Source organism: Artemia sp. Qi Xiang Cuo, chromosome 6 (genome assembly GCF_049724085.1).
Source record: "Artemia sp. Qi Xiang Cuo chromosome 6, ASM4972408v1, whole genome shotgun sequence".
NCBI classification, from domain to species: domain Eukaryota; kingdom Metazoa; phylum Arthropoda; class Branchiopoda; order Anostraca; family Artemiidae; genus Artemia; species Artemia sp. Qi Xiang Cuo.
Window position 1 is genome coordinate 34,572,302 of NC_142799.1, and position 22,308 is coordinate 34,594,609.

Here is a 22,308-nt window from a genome sequence, read left to right on the forward strand (position 1 = left end):
CTGTTCCTGAATTTGAAAAAGAAACCTCAGTCCGCCGAAGGACAATACAAAAAAAAAAAATCTTATGAGGGGATGAAATTGTAAATTCTGGAGAACATCCATTTAAGGTCAATTTCTTCTTTGTCGTGCTAGACACTGCAATACTAAAGGAAAATATTTGACTAAAGGAATTCACTAAAGGAAAGATTTGAGCTAAAAATGGAAAACCGTAGTAAAAGTTTCAAATTTCTCTACGACATTCAAGGCTTGCAGAATTTTGCGGATAAACAAGAATTGAAGAAAGCTATAAACATCTTCAAATCGTTTTGGGTAATAGAGAAGAATGCGATGGGAATGGCGACGAGTTGTTTGAGGAGTTACACATTTTCGTAAAAATGCTGCTCTCTAAGAGTCCCCCAGCTCAAGCTTTGTCCTCTATAACAAAACATGGTTATACGGACAGATTCCCAAACGCTTTTATTGCACAGAGAATTCTATTGACGTTTCCAGTATCAGTTGCCAGCGGTGAAAGAAGTTTCACCAAGTTAAAGTTAATAAAAACTTACTTAAAATCTACGTTGAGTCAAGATCGACTGAGTGGGCTTGCATCCATGGCCAGTGAAAACGACATTCTAAGGGAATTCAATACGGACAGACTGCTCAATGAGTTTTTAAACATTAAACTAGAATTTTTTCCATTATAAAAAGTTGTATGCGTAATTGTTTTATAAGCAGTATGATCAACCGATAAATTGGGAGTCATATTTTAATTTTCTATTTTTAATAGGTCATCTTGCTGTTGATTGACATATTCCATTTTAATATTCAAGTTGAAATTATGATACACATTCAAAGTTTTTTTTTTTTTATTGTTACGCTTTTTACTAGAAAACCCTGCACACCTTACTTTAAGGGCGTATAATTATATTTCGGTCTACCAGGGGGGGGGGGGGAGAAGAATAGTCGGCATACCCCCAAAAAATGTCTAGGGCCGGCCCTTTTAGAACCAAAATATAATTTCTATTTGCAGTGGCATGTTCTTCATTTTCTATTTCTGCGGAAAATTAAACTTGCATTTTCCCTTAAAATCTAAGAGAAATGTACTTTTAAATTCTTACTATTTTAAGTTCTTCTCTTTTTATTACCCAGAGACAGGATTTTAGTTCTCTTGGGGAGATTTGTGCTAAGAAATTCATTGGTGGCTAATATTACCTTTTGCTGGGCGACTTGGATTGTCAATAAGTACTCAAAAGACGAAGGTTATGCGTAACAACGTAAATACAACCCCGGCCCGGCCAATGAATGTTGGTTCAGATGAGCTAGATGAGGTTACAGAATTTAAGTATCTGGGAAGCCACATCAAATCTGACGGAAGTCTCGAGCGTGAAATTACTGCACGCGTTACTTGTGCAGGCAATGCTTTTACCAAATTAAGAATAGTTCGGAAAAATGCTGCGTAGTATCTGAAGCTCAATCTCCAACTCCTAAATAGCAATGTCCTCTCTGTACTAACTTATGGATGTGAGACATGGGCAGTTACAAAACAGCTTTATAAACGAACACAATATTTCGAAAATAACTGTCTTAGGCGCATACTGGGGATCCACTGGTCCGAAAGAATTACGAACGCCACCATACGTGAAAGGACGGAACAACCGCTAATAGTTGAAAAAAATCGTAAGTAGTAGATGACGATATTGGAGTCACATGGTCCGTATGGGCAATGGCTTGGTTCCCCATGACTTTTGCCCCCCCCCCCCCCGGCATTTGAAGATGTGGACGACATAGAACGACGCTTGGTCGATACCTAGAGAAAAAGGCTACTTTGGCGAGGACATCTTTGGAAGACCTGTGATCTCAAGCTCTTCAGAGGTCGTCGTAGAGAGGCTCCGTTGCCACCTTATGCGCCAGACGGCGTGGGAAGGAACTAAGTCAAAGTAAGTAAGATTACCAAACAACCATAATTATGCACCACATACAAAGAAACTCCGCGTTTTGGATAGAAGTTTTGGATAGAAGTCGAGGTTTTGAGCTTGTAGCTCCCCTTCGAAATATGGAGTAGCTCTCTGTCTCTCCTGAGTGATACCCTTGTTATTATCTATTATAAACATGGTTGTACCTTTTTCACCATTTCCCACTAATTAAAGTTTCAACGCCTGTATGACCAGGGGAATTTCGTACTTTACATAGCACTTCCATAAATCAATGTTGAGGACTTTGAGAAGACTACTTTGAAAATGCTATTTAAAAACGGGTTACGAAGGAATAGACGGAAATCATGTAAAAACTTCCGTTTTACCCATACACAGGGGCGGCCCCAAAAAATCATGAATTTTTCCATGCTTTCCTCGTTTGTCAAATTAGATTTTGAATTTGCGTTTTTTTGTTGTTTTTCTTAGATTGAAAAATACGTGGGAAAGGCATGAAAAACATGCGAAACTAGGCCAATCATTTTTTATGCAGGATTAGACCGTTTCCTACGAATAAGTCGAAGAAATCACAAAATTATGGCTCATTGAATGGATAGATATGGAGCTAATAAATCCAACCATATAACTATCTTGTCCTTTTGATGCAGGTTACAGCTGTCTGGTAATCGGAAAGTCGGTTCCTTCACAAGGAACATAAACCTTAAGTAGAATTATTTCAGTAATGTATCTTTATTAATAAATTCTGAACGAAAACATAATCAGACTCTGAAATCGTGTTCTTCGCTAATTTTTTTAATGCTAAAAGTCGAGGGATTGACAAAGCACATCGGAGTGAGTGACAGCTGACCAGCTCTTGACATCTGTATATCCGCCGGATCTACTAGTAAATAGATAAAGGAAAATTATTGACTAGCTTAGCGTAACGATGACACCGTCTAAAGTTGAGGTGTTGGTCTGCCATTCTTGTTATCCTGGTGATGTGGTAAGAATTATTTTAAGAACATACTTTTCTCCTAACGAAACTAATTTTTTCTTAAAATTAAATTATTATAAACTGTCTCGAGGGCAAAATCTTTCCTAGGTTTAAAAGAAGTTCCAAATGTTAAACCCATTTTCGAATTTGTATTAAAGTTAAAGAAAATACAGGCTCATCAATTACATTTTTCAGCCAGTGAGAAGGATACGAAAAAAATTCTAAATTTTTATAAGAGATTTCTGTAACAAAATAATGAACGAGCAGTTCGAAATAATAAAAAGTAAAACACAAAAAGGCATGTAACCAAAGCTTGTCTGCACTCTCTTCCCGGATAAAAAGTCCTGTGTATTTGGTCAATTGATCCTTTTCTAGAATGGCTTTCTTAGAGCTTTTATGGGGGGTGGAATCTCTTCTTTTGAATCAAGAGTCAAAATTAAAAGTACATAACAAAAATCATGAAAAGCAACTAAATGAGGTAATTCATGTTTGGCATCCTGAAATATCGGAACAAGAACATAAAATTTAGCAAAACTTGGGATATATACCACCCTGCTTTTATCAAGGACACTTCTTGTACTTTAGCCTATTGGGGATATATGGGAAAATTCTGTCAGGACATGCCAAAGATGCAAGCCAAAAATCCAAAGATTTTGTTAAAACAGATAATCAAAAGCTATATTTCATACTTTTTCCAAGAACTTTTGAACATGCTGCTTGAAATTCATCAGGCATATGTTGACGGGAATTTGTTTGCTTTGAATTCACGAAAATAGCAACAATATGCGATTTATGTGAAAATTATGAAAAGATTTATAATACCGTAACGTCTCCCCTTCATGTCTACCTCATATTCACAGACAATGGTAAGAATAGTTTCTCATGTTTTTTGTTGAAATAAAAAATCCCTTTCCAGTTTGATTTATTTTTTTCAATTTATTTTCAGCTGAAAGCAGTGACATTGAAAATTAAAATAAGCGGAAATTATGCCATATATGACGAGAAACTGTTACCCCAAACAAGGGGTAACAAGGGCTTGCTTGTAAACAAAAAATGCAAACAGTTTGCAATACAAATAATTTTTTCTTTTACCGATCGCTTTTCAAAACGTTTGAACGAAAAACTTTATTGTTCAAAAAAGATAATGAGCACTTTCATTCTTGGCAGCACTGAGACAAATAAAAAGAAAAAATTTTTACGCTGTTCTTGGATCAGAGCAATTATTCTTCATTTATTGAGAAAAAAAGTCGGAATTTTTGCATCCGGAGCGAGGGATTCATGGGGGTGGCTCTCCAAATGTAGGATTTGTTTGGTCGTTCAAGTTTTAACGTCGTTCTTCACTTTCATTTGAAAAACTGTAATATTTTAACTCCATTTTGTTCGTTTTAATATCACATTTAAGGTGATCTCAGATGAGAGGCCGCCACCCCCCACCCTTTCCATAATAGAGTTTAACTTCACTGCAATAGTGCTTTGGGAATGAGGATTCATTTAGGAATCAAGCATATTAAAATACAATTCAACTATATGCGAGGAAGGCTGCCGTCTCATACTGAGGTCATTATGATGAACTTTAACTTTGTATCGTATTCAAAACTACCGTCTATCGAATTCAAGAACTACCCCTTAAAAATCTACTACTTCGGCAATAAGAGGGGAGGTATCACTCCCTTAGAGCCTATCTTACACGCTTAGTCCAATTGATTCCTCTAAATTAAGGAAGGTTAGAGGACTCCACCTTAAGTATTATCAAAAGGACCTCTCATCAAGGATTTGAAAGTGTTATTCTCATTTTTCCCCTAATAAAGACAAAATATTGCCTTTTTTCATACATATTGTATTCATACAAAAATATATCACGTCAATAATAACCATTCTTTTTGTATGGACTGCATATACGTTTAGGGATACATGTGCCACCGTGAGGCAGCATTACCTTTGAAATTGGGAGACTATTAAATAGTTTTTCTATAGTTCTTATTCAATTTTCTATATCAAACTCCTCGCTGGATACGCCTTATTTGGGCCAAAATTGTTTCCACTCTAACTCCACTATATCTTAAATACACTATATCCACTATATCTTAAATACTTATTCTAAAACAACTTCAACCAAAACAAATTATTACTCTTTTTTCGCTTGAAACAGATGGTTCGAAAAAAATTTACAAATATGTATCGTTGCTGGTACAACAACAACAAGCAAAATGTCTAAGTTTTTTTTTCTTTTCTTTTATAATTCCAGGATCCTTTTATCTCGGTATCAAAAGATTCAAAAAAGGCAATTTAGATCCAAAAAGAGATCAAAAGATCCTTTTGATCTAAAGATCCCTTTAGATAAAAATATCCAAAAAAGGCAATAGTCAATAGTAAGATTTCAGTCTCCTTATAATTTTTTTTAGTATTCTAAAAAAAAAAAAAAAAATCAAATCCCTTTCCGCTTGTTTCCTATATAACAAAACGTCGTCTATATACCTTACCCAAAATTTAGGCTTTAAAAAATAGCAATCCATAGCGAACTTTTTATCACGCTCAGCTTAAACATTTTCTAAAAGTGAAGGTAAGGCCCCTTTTATACCTAAAACTCTTACCTTTCTTTAAAAAAAAAACTCGCAAAAATAAAAATAATAGAAGGAGAGTTCATTCTGCCTTGCTCTAAATGTTTGGTGTTCACTGTCTACAGGTAAAATAATGGTTCTCCTTTTTTTAAAGAAAAAAAAAAACTTCGATTTGTTTTTATGTATATCAAATTTAATCTTTATTGACACATTTTGTAAACTTCCCAGATTTTTTATCTATAATCATCATGATAGAATAACAACGATTTAGATCATTAAATCCAAAGAGTAGTTTAAACTGAGGAAATTCAGGCTCTTTTCACGAATAAGGGTTAACATCAACACTTAGCATTTCCCAGGAGAGAAGTTAATTGTAAAAACATAAACAAACGTATCAGTTGTATCTATGATTATGCTTACTTTCTTTTTTTACTTTTACATTGCAAAGTGTTGGGTCGAACTTAATGTCTTTTTTCTCTTGTCTTTGTCGTTGTCTTTTTTCTCGTGGCCGTGGCCACTCTTTTTTCAAAAAGGGTACAATAGGACTATATATTTCCAAAATTCTTCCATTAAACCCTTTCTAGAGCGAAAGCAAACATCATGTTCCTGTACTGTTACATTAAAATTATTAACTGGAATCTCATGATTGTTTTCACTAAGGGTATGAATGTGTCGTAAAAACTTATAAACGCAGCGTAAATAATAAAAAATATAACCAACAACAAATCCTTTTTGTGTACTGCAAAGACGTGTTACATATATTTCTTCAGAAGTAAATAGAATTGGAAAACTATTTGCCCTGTGAGACGCTTTAACATTCAACTTCATACGATAGTTAGTTTCACCACTCAAAAACTAAATCCTCACTTAACATCTGTTACATGAAACCAGTATTTTTATTACTCAATGGACAATAGATATGAAATACACATTCACACAAGACATTGATAACCTGTAGTCAAGCACCATTCACACTCGACCACAGTCACTGTCACTAAGCCATAAACGTGTTAGATTTCCTCATTTCTCCTTCAATTGTGAAGTCGCTACATAACTGGAAGCATTATTAGATTTGGAACATGTAAAATAAAACAGAATTCCAAGAAGATTAAGAAAAGAAGACCACCATAGATTATTGATCTGATACATTTGTGCCAGAAACTGTGAAAATGTCTTTCTGAGTGAATGGCAAAGTGATTCAAGTAAGAAATAATATTGAACAAAATTTATTATAAAGAGGAAACATATTTAGTTGCTTAAACTTAGAAAAATTATTATTTGTAGCCAATAAATAAGCATATTTAACAGCAGCGTGACGTTAATGTAATATGAAATATTTTCAGATGTGTAAAGCATTAGCTATCAATAATACTTAATTTAACTTTTCGTTTCAACAAAAGCAAATAAAGTGGCGAAAAATTCGCCTAAAGCCGCCAGATATTCAAGCCTGGTTTAAAATTTTCATCACTGAGTTTCTTGTATAAGAAAATATAAAGGGATAAAAACATATTCCAAATCTATTACACTTCCGATCTCTCAACATAGTCACAAGATTCAGCTTGACCACTTATTCGAACCATATACATTATAATCCGGCTGACCTCTTCCACCCTGGTAATTCGATCCATAATAATTTTCCGACTGTCCACTACCTCGGCTCTGGCCACCTGACTGAGGTAGGGGAGGAGTGCCACCTTGACCGTGAGGAGACCCAGAGGTCACCCCAGCTTGTGCTAGGGCAGCAGCAACTGCGGCAGCTATTTGAGCTGCCTGGCTGCCTTCTGCTGCAGGACTAGGTCCGAAACCTCCACCTCCTAACAGAGTAAAAATACAGGTATTAATTATCTTCTAATGACACTTCGTCGGTACGTAAATTTACACAAACACAAATAAACTACAATCTACAAGTTTTGTTCAACGGCGTTCTATTTTATTGATTTACCAAAAAAACACAAGTCAACAAATAAGTTATACTAAAATATTTCTAAAGTAATGATTGAGACAAGAAGAATTAACACCCCAAACAGAAGTAAAAAAAAAAAAAGTTTTTGACACTTAATTCTGGCTAGAAATGTTGTGGTAAAACTCCTTTTCAGTTATACATGTAATTAAATTTGTCAGCATTCTATTGAACTTTAGCCTTTTTATCACTACTATCTTATGTTGTAAAATTACCGTAAAATAAAAACTCGGTAAGTAAAATCGGTAAAATAACGTACTCCCTAGGAAATATAGGATAAAATTGGAGTTTTAGGGTTGCCCTGTAGCTAAAAAAAAAACATTCGAACATTTCTTTTTAAGCATCACTTTCAGCTTTTAATGAATTATTTAATTATTCTGATTTTCATGGGCTTAAAAAAGATAATATCTCATCAACTACATTTTCATTAATTTAATTAACAGCCTAGTTTATCCCTTTGGTTAAAATACATTTTTGATACGTTTCTAAAAGTTTTTTGTGCCCCCTCCCAAACAAAAGTCCTGATGATTATATATCAATTTATGCCCCCACCCTCCCCTCGTCTCTCCCTTAGAACTAATTATGGGTACTTCCGTATTAACCGGTACACAATGGAAAATTTAAATCGTGAAGATCATACAATAACCGGTTTTCATGGTCTTTCACCGTGCAACCGGCTTTTTACCAGACAATTAACTTCGGCTCGGTGGAAAACAACATTGTCGCAATGTTTTAATTAAGTATTTAGTTAGTATTTTGGGTAGGTTACGCATTTAATATAATGCGGTCTGGGCGGCCCCCCTTCCATAATTCTGTGTTGTAGTTTCCATAATTTTGCTACTAAACTATTATATTCTCATCATATTTTGTTTTATTTCATTAACATTCACCAAACTTCACTTCTCGAGAGTGTACCATATAATACGGGAATACCTAATTATGTAAATATATGAAGATTCTCTCAAAGCAACTACTGAAACACAAGGGTCGTTAAGCTAGAATAAGAATTTCTTAAAGACACTGTAGTCGGTAACCACCCATTCAGTAGCAATTGGTTGAAAAGAAGGCAAAATTTAGAAAGGGCACCGGAACTTTCGATTTCCAAGGGACTGAGGCCTCTCCAAAGTTTACTCGACCACCCCTTACACACGAAGTGCCTTTGGGGAAAAAAAGAACAAATATTAATACATTGAACCCTTAGGGGGTCTTTACTATAATGCTATATGATTGCCTCTGACTTAAACAGGAGAGTAGAAATTTCAATTTCCCTTCTAATGAAGATCCAGAATTATCCAAGGGGAAAATAGGGGGGATTCAATCCCTGGCTTGGCAGGTTATTTAGTTTGGGAAGGGGTTAGTAGCGTGATTCTGTAAGCTCAGCCAGAGTCAACCCAGCCCTAAATGGATATCTGGAGAAATCCGGGAAAGGTAAGCAGGAAGGATGTGTGAAAGCATAGGATGGTTGGCCTCTAGCCCCCCCCCCCCCCCATTGCAATTCCAGGCTGAAGGGCCACGAAACCGAGATCAGCACCGCGTCTCCTCAAGGACCAAACGGACCTTGAGGGTCTAGTGCCGTCATACTTACATACTAATGCATTCTGTCACCCATCACTTGTCTTTGTGGCTATGAAACGGTTTTTTTCAGATCAAAAACTTGAGTTTGTTCAGGTTAATTAACAAGTACCGAGAATTCTTGCTCAATGTTGTTGGTGAATAGTCTTTCATTTAATCTAGCTTGTTTTTTGGTTTGTTTGATTCAGTTTTTCTTCTGCTCTGCTTGAGTTACTTCAATTTTTTTTTTTTTTTAGCACTGAAGACGACTGAGCGGAAGTCTCTGACAAAATATCTGCTTCTGTCATTTTCGCTTCTTTTCTCTCCACTGGCTGACATTACTCTCTTTTTTCCCAGCTATTTAATTTAAGTATTTTGTTCTTGTTTGTCATATGTCAATCCTACTTGTAGCCCTTTCTGTCTTTAACAGCTCACAGAACAAATGTAATTTTATTTTAGCTAATATTCCACCATCTCAAAACTCAAATTACCTGTACTATAATTTAAAATACACTTTATTGTTCTGATAACAAGATACTGAAGTCACACAAACGACCTTTTAATACAGCTATACACAAAGAAAATCCATAAATCATACCCAAAACTCTTTTTGTCTACCTGAGAAAGAGAGATTATTTATCCAGAGTATAGCATGTTTTGAAGCTGTGAAAATTCCAAGGCGTCGAAAAATATGTAAGATACCGGTAAAATACTAATTTTATGGGGGTCCGTAAAATTACGGTAAAAAACATAAAATACCCAATTTGACCGTGACCAATTTTACCAGTTACAACACTACCAAGACCTTATCGAAAACCTTTCCATTGGAATAGTGTCCAGTTTTGTAGGCTCAGAAATATAGGTGCACGCGGCCATATTCTTAGAAGGGGCGATGAAGAGGGGGTATGTACAAGGGCGGTATGACCTCCAATAAAAGCCGGATATCAAAGTATTTAAACATCTGTACATTCAAGCGTGCTTTTCTCAGTTTCAAAGAAAGGACGCTTCAAGAGCTTTTCGAGTAAACGATGTTTTGTTGACAAGTTAAATAAACAAGCATTGTCCCCCATAAAGTGAAAGCAAATATAAACAGAAATTAACCTAGATATCAAGATAATCTCCTACCCTTGTTTACACCGCAAATTTAATTAAGACTGGTATATTAACCATATACTTAAATGATGGTGTTCTAGAATAAAAAAAAAAATTGGTATTCGACAATTTGGAAATCAATTAGACCCACAAAAAATTTGTACAGGTTTGTCGATGTGTTTTTTTTTTGTAAAAAAATAATAATACGGAAACAAAAGAAAAAGACGCCTAAAAAGGTAAACAAACTGACAAAAAAAGATCATAAGAAGTTTATTAACACAATGTAATGTTTTTTTTGTGATTATAAACAGCAAACGAAGAGACTATTTAACTGAAATATTGTCCAACTAGAAGAAATCGTGCAGATTTCTAATTTGAGCTTCACTTAGATTTTTTTCCTAAATGAACGAAAAATTATCTGGATTTAAATGCCCGTTTTCCGTGCAAAATTTACTAATAAAACAAGGACTTTCTAATTCTAACCTTGTACATGATTTCTTAATACAAAAAAATCTTGAATCCCCGCATGTTGCGGTGAAAGTTTTTCACGCTCTTTATAGCAGGTCGGGATAGCACGTCGTTAAGAACAAGGCGTCAAGAAAAAGGGAATTACAGTAATAGTGGACATGCAATAGTAGACGGGTAAAAAGGTAAACTGGCTACGTACTCCTTTGGCTGATTTCTGTCAAAACTATCAAACTATTTTCAGCTTTCCAAAATGTCTACCATACTGCAGTACAAATTTTAAAATACTTAACATTCGGTGTCAACATTATGGTTGGTTGCCAATATTCAAGAGAATTCGATTTTCTTTCGGGTCTATTTCAGGAGCATAGAAAAACCTTATTGAAAGCAAAATAAATCCTTGGAACTAGTGATATGAATGCTAGCCAGCATTCACAGACTATACAAATGAGAAAAATGAGCTGTATTTGCCCCTTCCCGAAACGTGGGCTCCTTCCTCGAAACATATTCCTAGGAAAAAGAGTAAGAAAATAATAAAAAAGAACACAGCCGCAAAATAAAAATGATAGAAGCAATTTAGAGGTATAGCCACAATATTTTTTTCTTTTGGCCCATTTTGCTGGCTTTATGTCATCTTCCTTTGCTCATTATCTTTGACTGCTCGGCAGCCTTTGGTCTCCCACACTTGTTACCCTGAGAGCATATTTCTAGTTTTTCCTCCATTTTTTATAGCTAGTTAGTTTTTTTTTTTTTTTTTTTATCCATCCTAATGGCTCCAAATTTTGACTGATAGAAAAAGCAAAATTTCCGTATCTTTTTGAACCGAAATAAGCAAAAGCTTTCGTCTAAAAACCAAACTCTATATCAGTAGCGGTTGTTTTCTATAGAATTGTGACTAGTTCATTGGATTTCTTAATACAAAAATATGGTGATGCAACGAGTAATTTGAGAAGAAATCCACCAAAAAAGAAAGACGATTTGAAAAGTATAGTATGCCTCAGTTGAAAATGAAAGCTAAATTTGTTGGCGAACCTTCGAGATTGAAATAATATCTGTATATTGATTCCATGGTAATGACAGCACCGCCTATTCAAATTGGTTTTGAACCAAGAGCGGCAATCTTTTTTGTGTTACACATAAAGCCAAACAGATAATTTTAAACATTTGCTGGAAAGCATCAGCCTCCCTCATATAGAATTTTATGATATCCAAAAATGTCCAAAATCCTACAGAAGAGCTTAGTTTCTTTCTGTTTATAATAGTTTTGACCCAATAAAATCCCCAAAATTTCAACTTTATTATTTTAAATTTGACCTTAGAACTGTTGTTATTTTTATTTCCTGTTTTACCTGCTCAAAAATGTTGTATTAAGTAAGGAAAGCTACACTCATCTGTTATTTTTTGGGGCTTAAGACCCCCTCCCCTTCCTCCCAGTCTCAAGTCTTTGGGAAGGCCGGTGTTTATGATTACTAAAAACATTTAACAACAGCCAGTATAATTCTGTGTACAAGCACCAGATAGCAAAAGGCATATTTTCATATCAGAAGATTGCCTGAGGGAATAATTTCAATTATTCCTGAGGGAATAATAAGTTGCCTGAGGGAATAGTTTCGCCAAATGGCCAGTATTCTAACAATATCGAAACATATCTCCTAGAAACGCATTGATAGAATTTTTACCAGAATACTGATTTCCTATTTCGTTGGGTACCGGCCGGGGTGCCCAAGTCATTCCTCCTCCGTTGCCGCGGTCATAGTATCCTTCTCTCTGATTTTTCTCCACAGTCTGTGACTTGTTTTTTCGGGGATTCGCATCAAGGACCTTCACTCGATTGTTCTTTATGACATGCTCTCCTTTAGTAATCAGAGCAGCAACATTTGGCTCTATAAACGTTATAAAGGCGAAACCCCTAAAAAAAATAGCAATTAGTATGAATGAAAAACTCAAAAATATGATGGTTATGAAGGTTGGAGGTGCATAAAAGAAGCGATTTGTGTAACAATATTAAAATTATTGGAGTAGAAGAATCTTCTTCTCCGGAAAATTATTTCAGTGAACTAGTACCCTTTCTCTCTTTGGTTCCTTTTTCTCGATAGTAAATTACAAACACAGTTCATTTTGGATTCGGATTTTTAATGTTAAATAGTTCATCCTGAAACAGGGTGAAAGCCACGACTTCCATTATTATTGTGGAGAACCTGAGTATTGCTTAACTATTGAGACCTTCTTAAGATAGAAAACTAATTCTTTTATGTCCTTATTTTGGAGCTATATTTTCAGGAACTCTCAACCCAGAAATTGACATAGCAAGATTTATCAACAAGTTTTTTTTGTTGAAGGCAAGACCTTAAATAATAAAATAATACTTTCTTTTAACAAGCAGACTAGTCCTATACATCTTCAAAAAGCAAAATGATATAGTTACTCCTTTAGCCATAGTTATCCCAAAAATTCAATTCAAGCAAAATAAATCCTGAGTCACCTAATATCACCTTATGAAAATCTCTGATATCCCCTTACATTTTCACAGAATTTCCTGCTTCCGTTTAGATCGAGGGTCTCTGAAAAGGGGGAGAGGGGGGGGGGGGCACCAGACGAACACTCACGTCCGAAAAAATATATAGGAACATGACGTAATCTTCGTGCAACACAACCACTTATTTTCATTAAAATATGAAAATAATTGTAAGGTATGCTAATTCTCATCATTTGATAACTTTGGATGAACTGTTGGGGTGCCTAAAATAAACATTTTACACGTTATGCTCCATAGATGTTTTACCATTTAATCCGATTTTAAATTCAAGTTTTGTCTTTTTAATAATGAATAAGATTCTTCTTTAGACAATGATTCTACATATGAGAGTCACATTAAGTTCAGGCTTTTATCAGTTGGAAGAACAATTTACGTATATGCGGAAAATCCTCTTTTTCAGATATTTCAAAACGAAAACTGTTCCTGATTATTCGATCTGAAGTTACAGTAGCGTTATAAATTCAAAGGGTCGGTGTTTTTCATATTCAAAGGGTCAGATAAAACTATTCTCGCACAAAACTTTAAAAATTGGTTTCTGATTGCTATAAAATTTGGAATTGTAAGAATTGCACTTTAAATTCTGGACACTACAAGAAATGCATTGAAGTCAAAAAAGCGTATACATAACGGACAACTTTTTCAGTTGAAACATTAATATGCTTGTATGTTCACTTGCTTAAAAAATAAATTCTAAAAGAGTTTAATATGGTTCTTTGAGTTTTTCGTTACCCTATATACCAACCAAGTAATTTTCCCTTTTTTTAATAATTAGAGATACAATTTAAGTTTACCTGAAAGGGTTCTTGGGTATATGGACATCAGCAATTGCTCCAAACTCCGAGAAATATTCTTTTAATTCGTCTTCGGTTATTGTTGGATTTAACTGGCCGACAAACACTCGATGGGACGCTTCTGCTTCAGTCTAATTAAAAGACAATGTCTAATCAGAAACAACAATCGAAGAAACATATATTTAACGGTTGATGACAATAGATACTTAGATAGCTTGGCCGCAATTTTATGCAGTGTTGTAGAAGATCAATGGGAAACAAATTGTCGACAACAAATATTGATCCATCTACATTCACTCATAATTCGCCATTACAAAATCATTCACTACAAGCAAATTTATCTCTTGAATGATACTCAGTTCCCTCTAGGAGTTCGACTTAATCCGCTTGTTTTTTCTTATTGGAGAAAAGTGTTGAAATAAAAGTAATTCAAATTTTAATAAAAGAAATCTGTCACCTGTGGGAAACCAGCGACCACATGCACACAAGGGAGCCATTCTGCCGCTATACTACCTATGTAAGTGAAGCTATCCACTTGACGAAACTTCTAGTTACCTAACATCAAATCTTCACTCTCATTTATTTCTAGTCTAAGCAACTTAGTCTTCCTGACATTAATTTTCAAGCTTGTTCTTCCCCCCTGAACCACCAAAACCCTTAAAAATTTATTCGTTTAGCTAATATCTTACAGTATAAACATTTTGAGCATACTTTTAAAAGATCGCAATAAATCCACTACAAAAAAGTCCAAAGGTGAAAAAGAACAAAAAATCCCAAAGCCCACAAAAGAGGTACTTTTTCCAATTTCTATTTTTGGTTACAAAACCGTTTTTTAGTTAGGTCATTAAACTAGACCATATATTTTGATGTACAAAGAATAAATCGCCCCTTCTCAAATGCTTGACAATTTATTCAAATAAAAAGCAGAAATTAATCATCAAAAGATTACTAAATATCATTGCTGTTAGTGTTTGAAATGATATTGCATGCCTTAATTTGATAGGTTCCCCGTCCGTGCATTTCAATATTTTTGTTTTGAAATGTCATAATCTCCTCTCCTTTGCAAGCGACAGTGAAACAATTGATATGGCACATCTAGATGGAAATGATGGACCATAATGCACTGAAAATCCTCCGATGGAATGTGATTTCCTTATAATCGATTAAGCTTCTAGATTTAACAAATTGGCTAAGCAAAAATAATGCCGACATTGTATGTCTGCGAGAGACAAATCTACATGAGATAAAAAAGATTAGCATTCCTGGTTTCAAAATATATAGAAAAGATAGGTCTTCCGACCCCAAGGGTGGAGGTGTTGCTGTACTTGTCAAAAATAATCTATCTCACTCTTTAGTGCCAATTAAATCATATAATCACGATGTAGATGTGGTTGGGGTCATTCTTCACCTAAAAAATGGTGATCACCTTAAAATATGTTCATTTTATAATCCCAATGGAAGAAATCCAATTTTTAACGTATTACGTGAGCAGCTAACCGGGCAAAAAACAATTTTGTGCGGTGATTTTAATGCCCATAGTCCCCTTTGGGAGGATGTAAATCAGTCAAACACAGCAGGAAAGTGCATTGAAAAGGCGATTCTAGAGGTCCCAGATGCTTTAGTCCTTATACCGTTTGGTCTAAACACTTATTACAATATAAGGAATGGAAGCTTCTCAACAATTGACCTACAAATAGGACCAGCATATCTACTTCCACATGTAACAATACGCAATGTACAGCACCTACAGACAGATCATTTGGCAATTCTGACCACAATAAATGATACGAGCTGTGAAACTGTGCCACCTACCTTTAGATTTAATCATAAGAAAGCTGATTGGGAAAGGTTCAAATATATCTTAAGTAATACAAATTATGAAACGGTTTTTCAAGCTCTGGAGGTTGACCAAAAGGCTTAAATCCTAACACTTGTTCTAAAAAACGCTGCTTTAGAATCCATTCCAATATCTTCCAACCAGCTTACACAACGCCAACCAAAAAAGACAAAGAAAGTATGGTGTAATGATGATTGTAAAAAGGCCGTCGATGAAAAAGGCAAACTTAGAAACACGTTTCATAAGTTTTCTAGCCCAGAAAATCGTAAGCATCTTCGTAGAGTAGAAACTAAAGTAAAAAAGTAGGCCTAAATGCAAAGAGATCATTATGAAAAATTTTCTCAAATAAACTAGACATGAATAGCCCACTGTCAAATGTCCATGCCTCATCAATCGATTAGCGGGAAAAAATCCAAAAGATGGTGTTATACAGACATTGCACCATAACAGCATTCTCTTTACCAGTAACCAACAAAAAGCGTAGGCCTTTTCCAAATATTTCGAACATCCAGCCCCCATGTACATTTCCTTATCTCACACCGCATGTCTGCAAACTCCACAACAAAACAAAGGCCAAGGAGGAATTTCTGGAACTATTTACAGAGCGAGAGCTTCTTGAAGCTCTGGAGGAAGTGAATGTGGACTCAGCATCTGGAGAGGATGAAATAAGTTACTTGATGTTAACCAATTCAGAGTCGATATTTAGAAAAGCTCTTTAGAAAAGCTCTCTTTTCTCTATTGCATTTCGGTTTGGGCATCTACCTTTCCGTCTGTTTTCAAATCTCTTCAAATACTTCAGAATAAAGCAATGAGGATTCTTTTTAATGTTGATTGCAGAACTTCAGTTAGACACCTATATGGGACTTCAGGAATTTTCTCTTTGTACCAACTTCATTTAATTTCTATCTCTATTATTTGTCATGATTATCAATATAGTAATTTACCTGTAAATTTCTCCGGCATTTTCTCAACTAATTCTCAATTTCATAATTATCCTACTACGCATCCTTCAGACTTTTCGTGCGAAATTCGCCCGACATCGAGAGCGGGATTCAGCATCCGTCACATTGGCCCAAAAATCTGGAACTCAATTCCTGCATCAGTTCGAGAATGTAGCAACAAGCGACATTTTCTAAGACTGGTGAAGAAATATCTTATGACATGCTAAGCATTTTGTTCATCAGGATTTTCTTTTTCGTTGTTGTAAAATTTAGTTAGAAAATGGCTGTGTATTTTCGTTGGCAGTATTTTCAGCGCTAAAGTATACCACTAGGCATGTGCGCTGTTTTGTGACATTTATTTATGTATGTGTTATAAATAAAAATATTCTACTACTCTACTCTACTCTAATCGATGTATATAACGAATCGTGGAAGCAAAGTACCTTTCCCAAAATTTGGAAGAAGTCAATAATTACTCCTGTGAATAAACCAAACAAACCACCAGAAAGGCTGTCTTCTTACAGGCCTATATCACTCTTACCCGTCCTTGGAAAAATTATGGAAAAGATGATAAAGAAAAGGCTTGAATGGTTTTGTGAATATAATGGCCTTTTTCCGCAACAGCAGTGTGGTTTTAGGAAAGGCTTCAACCCAATTGATTGTATTCTCGCGCTGGAGGAGGCTATTAAAAATGCTAAAAGTCAAAAGAAGGTCCTCGTAGCAGCATTTGTTGACTTCGAATCTGCTTTTGACAAAATATTAGAGAAGAAGCTATGTCAGATTTTAAAAACAATGAACTTCCCAGACAAATTCATCTATTTCATCTCTGATTTCCTTAATAATAGAACATTCAAAGTGAAGATCAATGAAGCTACATCCCCTATTTTTAGACTCCATCAGGGTTTACCGTAAGGATCGCCACTTGGCCCACTTCTTTTCCTCCTCTTACTATCCGAGCACGAATTTTCAAGTGAGAGTTTAGGGCTAGCAGCCTTTGCTGATGACCCCACCATTTGGAAAGTAGGATATAGCAATATTGAAGCAATTGGAAAGTTAAACGCTGCTCTGAACAAATTAGTTCGATTTTCCAAAGTATTTGGAATGAGTGTGTCAGCCCAAAAAACAAAAGTAATGATGTTCAATAACAAAAACATTTCCACTCCAATGGCTGAAATAATTATTGGAGGACAGAGACTTGATTTAGTCAAAAAAAGCAGATTACTGGGATTGAAAACAGACCATCGATGGACTTGAAATAAACAAGTAGAGGTGATGAAAGAGGTCTGCCTGAAAAGGATTGTAATTCTAAAAAGACTTGCCTCTACAAAATGGGGAAACTCACCAACTGTATTAGGAACTTTTTACAAACAATATATAAGGCCAAAAATGGAGTATGGGATAGTTGCTTATGGCCATACAAATAAAAAAAACATGTTGAAACTGGAAACTATCCAGAGCATGGCACTGCGACTGGCTCTTGGCTTGTATCCACACACTTCTAGTGATCGCACTAGGAAACTAGCAGGAGTTGTCCCTATAAGCGAGAGAATAGCCAAAGCCACTGTTAAATATTATACCAGGATCCAAGCCTACGGGGAGCGGCACTCCATTTTCATTCTTGGTCTTGGGAGCGCTAGACAGCAGAATAAAATCAGGATCGCCTCATGGCAAGCTTTTTCAGCACTCTGTCCAAACTGGTCATTGGATAAAATTCAGGTTAATTCTTTTAAGTTTCCTCCTCCATGGAAGTTTTGCCAACCAAATGTCAGCCTAAAGCTTACACATCACAAAAAGGAGAATAACCCACACCAACTAATTAGGGCTGAATTTTTAAGAAAAAAAGCTACAGAGTTTAAAGATCATCTGCACATTTATACTGATGGATCCCTAGTAGGGAATAAATCTGCCGCAGCAGCAATAATTCCACAGACCTCTCTGTCCATTCAAAAGCCTCTCCCACTGAACTCCTCAGTTTTGACGGCTGAACTGGCAGCAATAGTTGAATCACTAGAAGCAGTCAAAAATATTCCTCCCTATTTCAGCAAAGTAGCAATCTTCTCGGATTCTTAGACTGCTCTTAAACTAATCCAAACCTGGAACGCAAAGGACACTGATTTGCAGGAGATAAGAGAACAGCTTGATTCTCTATATAAGGTTGACATAGCAGTGGCTTTCCAGCATATTCTTAGCCATGTAGGCATCCACTATAACGAAAAAGTGGACATTCTTGCCGCAGAGACTGCAAAGTCTATCAACCCACAGCTCGCTCAAAATTATTCAATCGCACTTAGAGATGCAATTAGAAACCGCCATCCTTATAGAAAGCCTCCTCCTGCTTTGGCTCAAATTTTCAAAGAGCCTGAATTAAATTGGGCGTACTTTAAAATAAAAAGCATAGCAGTAATAGTGAGAAGAGAACAATTCAGATAGAAGCACTTTAGTGACCCAAATTGTAGACTCTGCAACCTGACTGAAGAAACTTTGCAACATCTTTTCTTTGAATGCACTGCAAGTACTCCTGGAATTTATAAACTACTTAGGCCTACCCTATCCCAAAATTTTAAACTTCCACCAAATATTAACCTGATTGTGGATGCTCCCTTGCCAGCCTCCATTGAAAAGAAGTTTTACAGAGAGGCAATTGATGTGTTAATGAATTTAGATGTTCCTTGACTGAGTAATATCTTCCGAGGTATTGTAACTTATAATGATGAGGGGTCGACAAGCAGAAGAAGGGGAGAGTCCTGTCGCAAGAGCCAGAGAGGTACCGGTCTAGTTTACGCTTAAATTGTAGTGACATGGTTTCAGGACCCGATGCTTCCAGTTTTTGGCTCTTCTGAAAATGTCAAGTTAGTTTTCTCCCCCCCCCCCTCCTTGGAAGAATTTAAATTTAATGACATGGAGGAGAATCCACCAACTTGGAGGCCAGAAAGACACCAAATGTTGGAGCCCAAGTGATTTCTAATAAAGAAGAAGAAAAGTGCAGTTGGAAGCCGAAAGGAGTCCGTTTAGGATTCCAGGTGCTTATTTTTGAAGAAGAAGATAATAAGCAAAAGCCTATGCTCTTTAAAATATCGGCATAAATTCGGATTGTAGCAGGAGGTCTTTGTATATTTTGGTAGTTAATCATGAATCTATAAATCATAAAAGTGATAATGTCAGAAACTCCCACCCAATCACTAATCTGAAGACAATTATGCGACTTTATGCGATGTAACCTAAAGCAAGTATTTCACCCTCAAACTATTAGAATCAGCATGCATTAGATGCTCATGGAACAGTATATTTTTGTTCTTTTTTTATATCTGTAGTCGACAAGCTCTGCTGCTACTAAAACAACAGTTCAGATTATAGAAAAAAAAGACAAAGAGTATAGCATTGGACTTTACAGTCCCTACCGGTAATGCTGATCTCCGTTACATGGTCTTTCAGCCAGGAAGTACAATGGGGGGTCGGGGGCCAGCCTTCTTTTTGCTTTCAGAAATCCTTCCTGTTTACCTTCCCCAGATTTCTCCAGGAGCCTATTTATAGCTGGGTTGACTCTAGCTGAGCCTAGAGTCACGCCACTGACCCCCTTTCCAAAGCAAATAACCAGCAACACCAGGAATCGATCCCCCGTCCTCACAGACAAAACTGTTAGTAATTATACAATATTAGCAATATCTGACAAAATGTGAGTTTCTATTGTTTTAAGATTGAATAAAAATTAAGCTTAAGCTTCCAGAGGATTAAAAAATATTTTTGCCAAAGAAGTGTATTTCATCCAAAATTAACATGAAATGGGCATGTTTCCACAACTTGTCCTGTATCCACATGATCGAAAAAGTATTATTTGAACAGGGAAAATGATTGAGATACAGCTCTACTTCCATCCTAGGCAAGAAAAGAAAAAGAGGAAAATACTGCAAACATGCAAAGCTGAGTAGAAAGGACACTGGAGAAAAAAAAAATCCTAATTGACTAATACTAACTTTTTCGTTAGGAATCTTGACTTCACAAAGCCGACCGTCAATAAAATGTTTCTTGTTTAAAACTTGTATCTGACTGTCGAAATCCTTGAAGTGAATAAATCCAAAGCCCTTTGATTTACCAGTTTGTGAATCTTTCTTAATTTCAGAACGTACTACTTCACCGTACTGAGAAAAATACTCCCTCATTTTGGATTCATCACAAGAAAAAGAAATACCCAAAACAATAAGATCAACTGTCCTCATTTTGGGTTTGACTGTCCCTGAGCTTGCTACATCTACATCTTGATCTACCTTTCTTTTGGTACCTGGAAAATAAAATTGAATGTTTAATGTCATAGCATTGTTTTAGTAGACCTAGAGTGATGCGCCCCATTTTTTTTTTTTTTTCTCCTGGCCTTGTCACATAGTTTTATTATTTTCCCAGCTGTTTGAAATCTTTTTCTTGTTCATTTTTGCAAACTAATAGACCGGAATATGACGCTGTTTTGGACTGAGTCTACAGTGCAGCTTGTTAGATTTTACAAAATAATTAGTTAGATTATTTTCTCCAATAGTGCTTAATATTTTTTTTCTATGCCTAAATGCCCCTAGTTTCTTGCTCTCAAGTTCTTTAAAGGACACTTCCTTCCACAGTTCTGCCTATCTTATCAGGCTTGCTCAAGGAACTTTGAGTTGCTTTGATATTTTCTTCTTGTTAACACCATTGTGAATCATTATCAAAACTTCTTTAATTGTCTACCCGTCTGTTATGACCCTGATTTACTTTCTTAGACATGTTCCTACAATCTAAAACAGTATTAGCTATTATAATTTGGGCGTGGGACAGATTTTTTAGCAAGTGGGGTATTGTGGATAACCCCTGTCCATATTTCCCTGGTCTTTAGTGTCCATGCTGCCCCTAAATCAGTTACAATAAGAAAATTAAAACATGTCCATTTCATGAAGTACCACTTAAAACTGTAATTGTCCAATTCATAGCCTAAGTAACCCTCTCCTGAACTTAGCTTAAACACTATCTGTGACTAAATACTACTTGCTGATAATTTTAATTTAGTGACAACCAAGAAATTTACATTGGCTTTGCACATTAGTTCTAATAGAAATGAATGTGTCATCTAAGCAGCTAAATCCATTAACCATGTTTCTATTCCATTAATACTAAAATACATAATACATAAAGTATTAATACTAACACTAATAATACACAAACATTAATACATAAAGGCAGTGAGGTAAACGCCTGCCTTAACTCTTAAGAAGCATTTGCCTTAAATTCAAGTTTCTGATTTAGTGACAGCTTGGGAAGTTGTTGCAGAGAAGTGTTTTTTGTCGGATTTTGTAGATTTTAGAAGAGATTTTTAGGTAGTAGCCTAGTACATACTCTGGACTTTTTAGTTTCAATTCCTAATTTAATTGAATTTAATATATCCAGCAAAGCTAAGTGTAAACACATAAGCCCAGTTAAAGGCCATGATAGGTGTGCTGCCTGTTCCAAAGAGTTGGATCAAGGGTCCTCCGCCATAGAGTATGACATTTGTGAGAAGTGGATTTGTGGTGATGGTCTAGACCTATCTCTTGGTGAATATAAATTATAAAACAAGATGATGCAATCACTTACTTGATCATGGTCATTGCCAACTTGCAAATTCAACCCCCTCGCCCCTTTAGTGAGCAGGCTATGATAGCAAAGCTAGCTTCTATTATGGATAATTCCTTGAAATCT

At 35.7% G+C, this 22,308-nt stretch overlaps 2 protein-coding genes across 5 annotated transcripts in view; one reads left to right on the top strand and one right to left on the bottom strand.

Moving 5' to 3' along the window:
* Positions 1-22,308, top strand: part of LOC148951156 (protein adenylyltransferase Fic-like) — a 464,238-nt gene that overhangs the window by 366,292 nt on the left and 75,638 nt on the right. The window lies entirely within an intron of this gene.
* The window catches only part of LOC148951160 (TAR DNA-binding protein 43-like), an 83,705-nt gene that overhangs the window by 22,649 nt on the left and 38,748 nt on the right, over positions 1-22,308 (bottom strand). For 3 of the 4 annotated variants that reach the window (XM_089090683.1, XM_089090684.1, XM_089090685.1), the window contains exons 3-5: positions 20,586-20,890; positions 13,837-13,967; positions 12,189-12,418 (exon numbers count right to left, since the gene is read on the bottom strand). In XM_089090683.1, the coding sequence (XP_088946809.1) occupies positions 12,189-12,418; positions 13,837-13,967; positions 20,586-20,890 (666 nt within the window). Of the gene's footprint in view, positions 1-6,318; positions 7,256-12,188; positions 12,419-13,836; positions 13,968-20,585; positions 20,891-22,308 lie in introns of those variants that run through there. The other variant, XM_089090686.1, reaches the window with a different exon arrangement.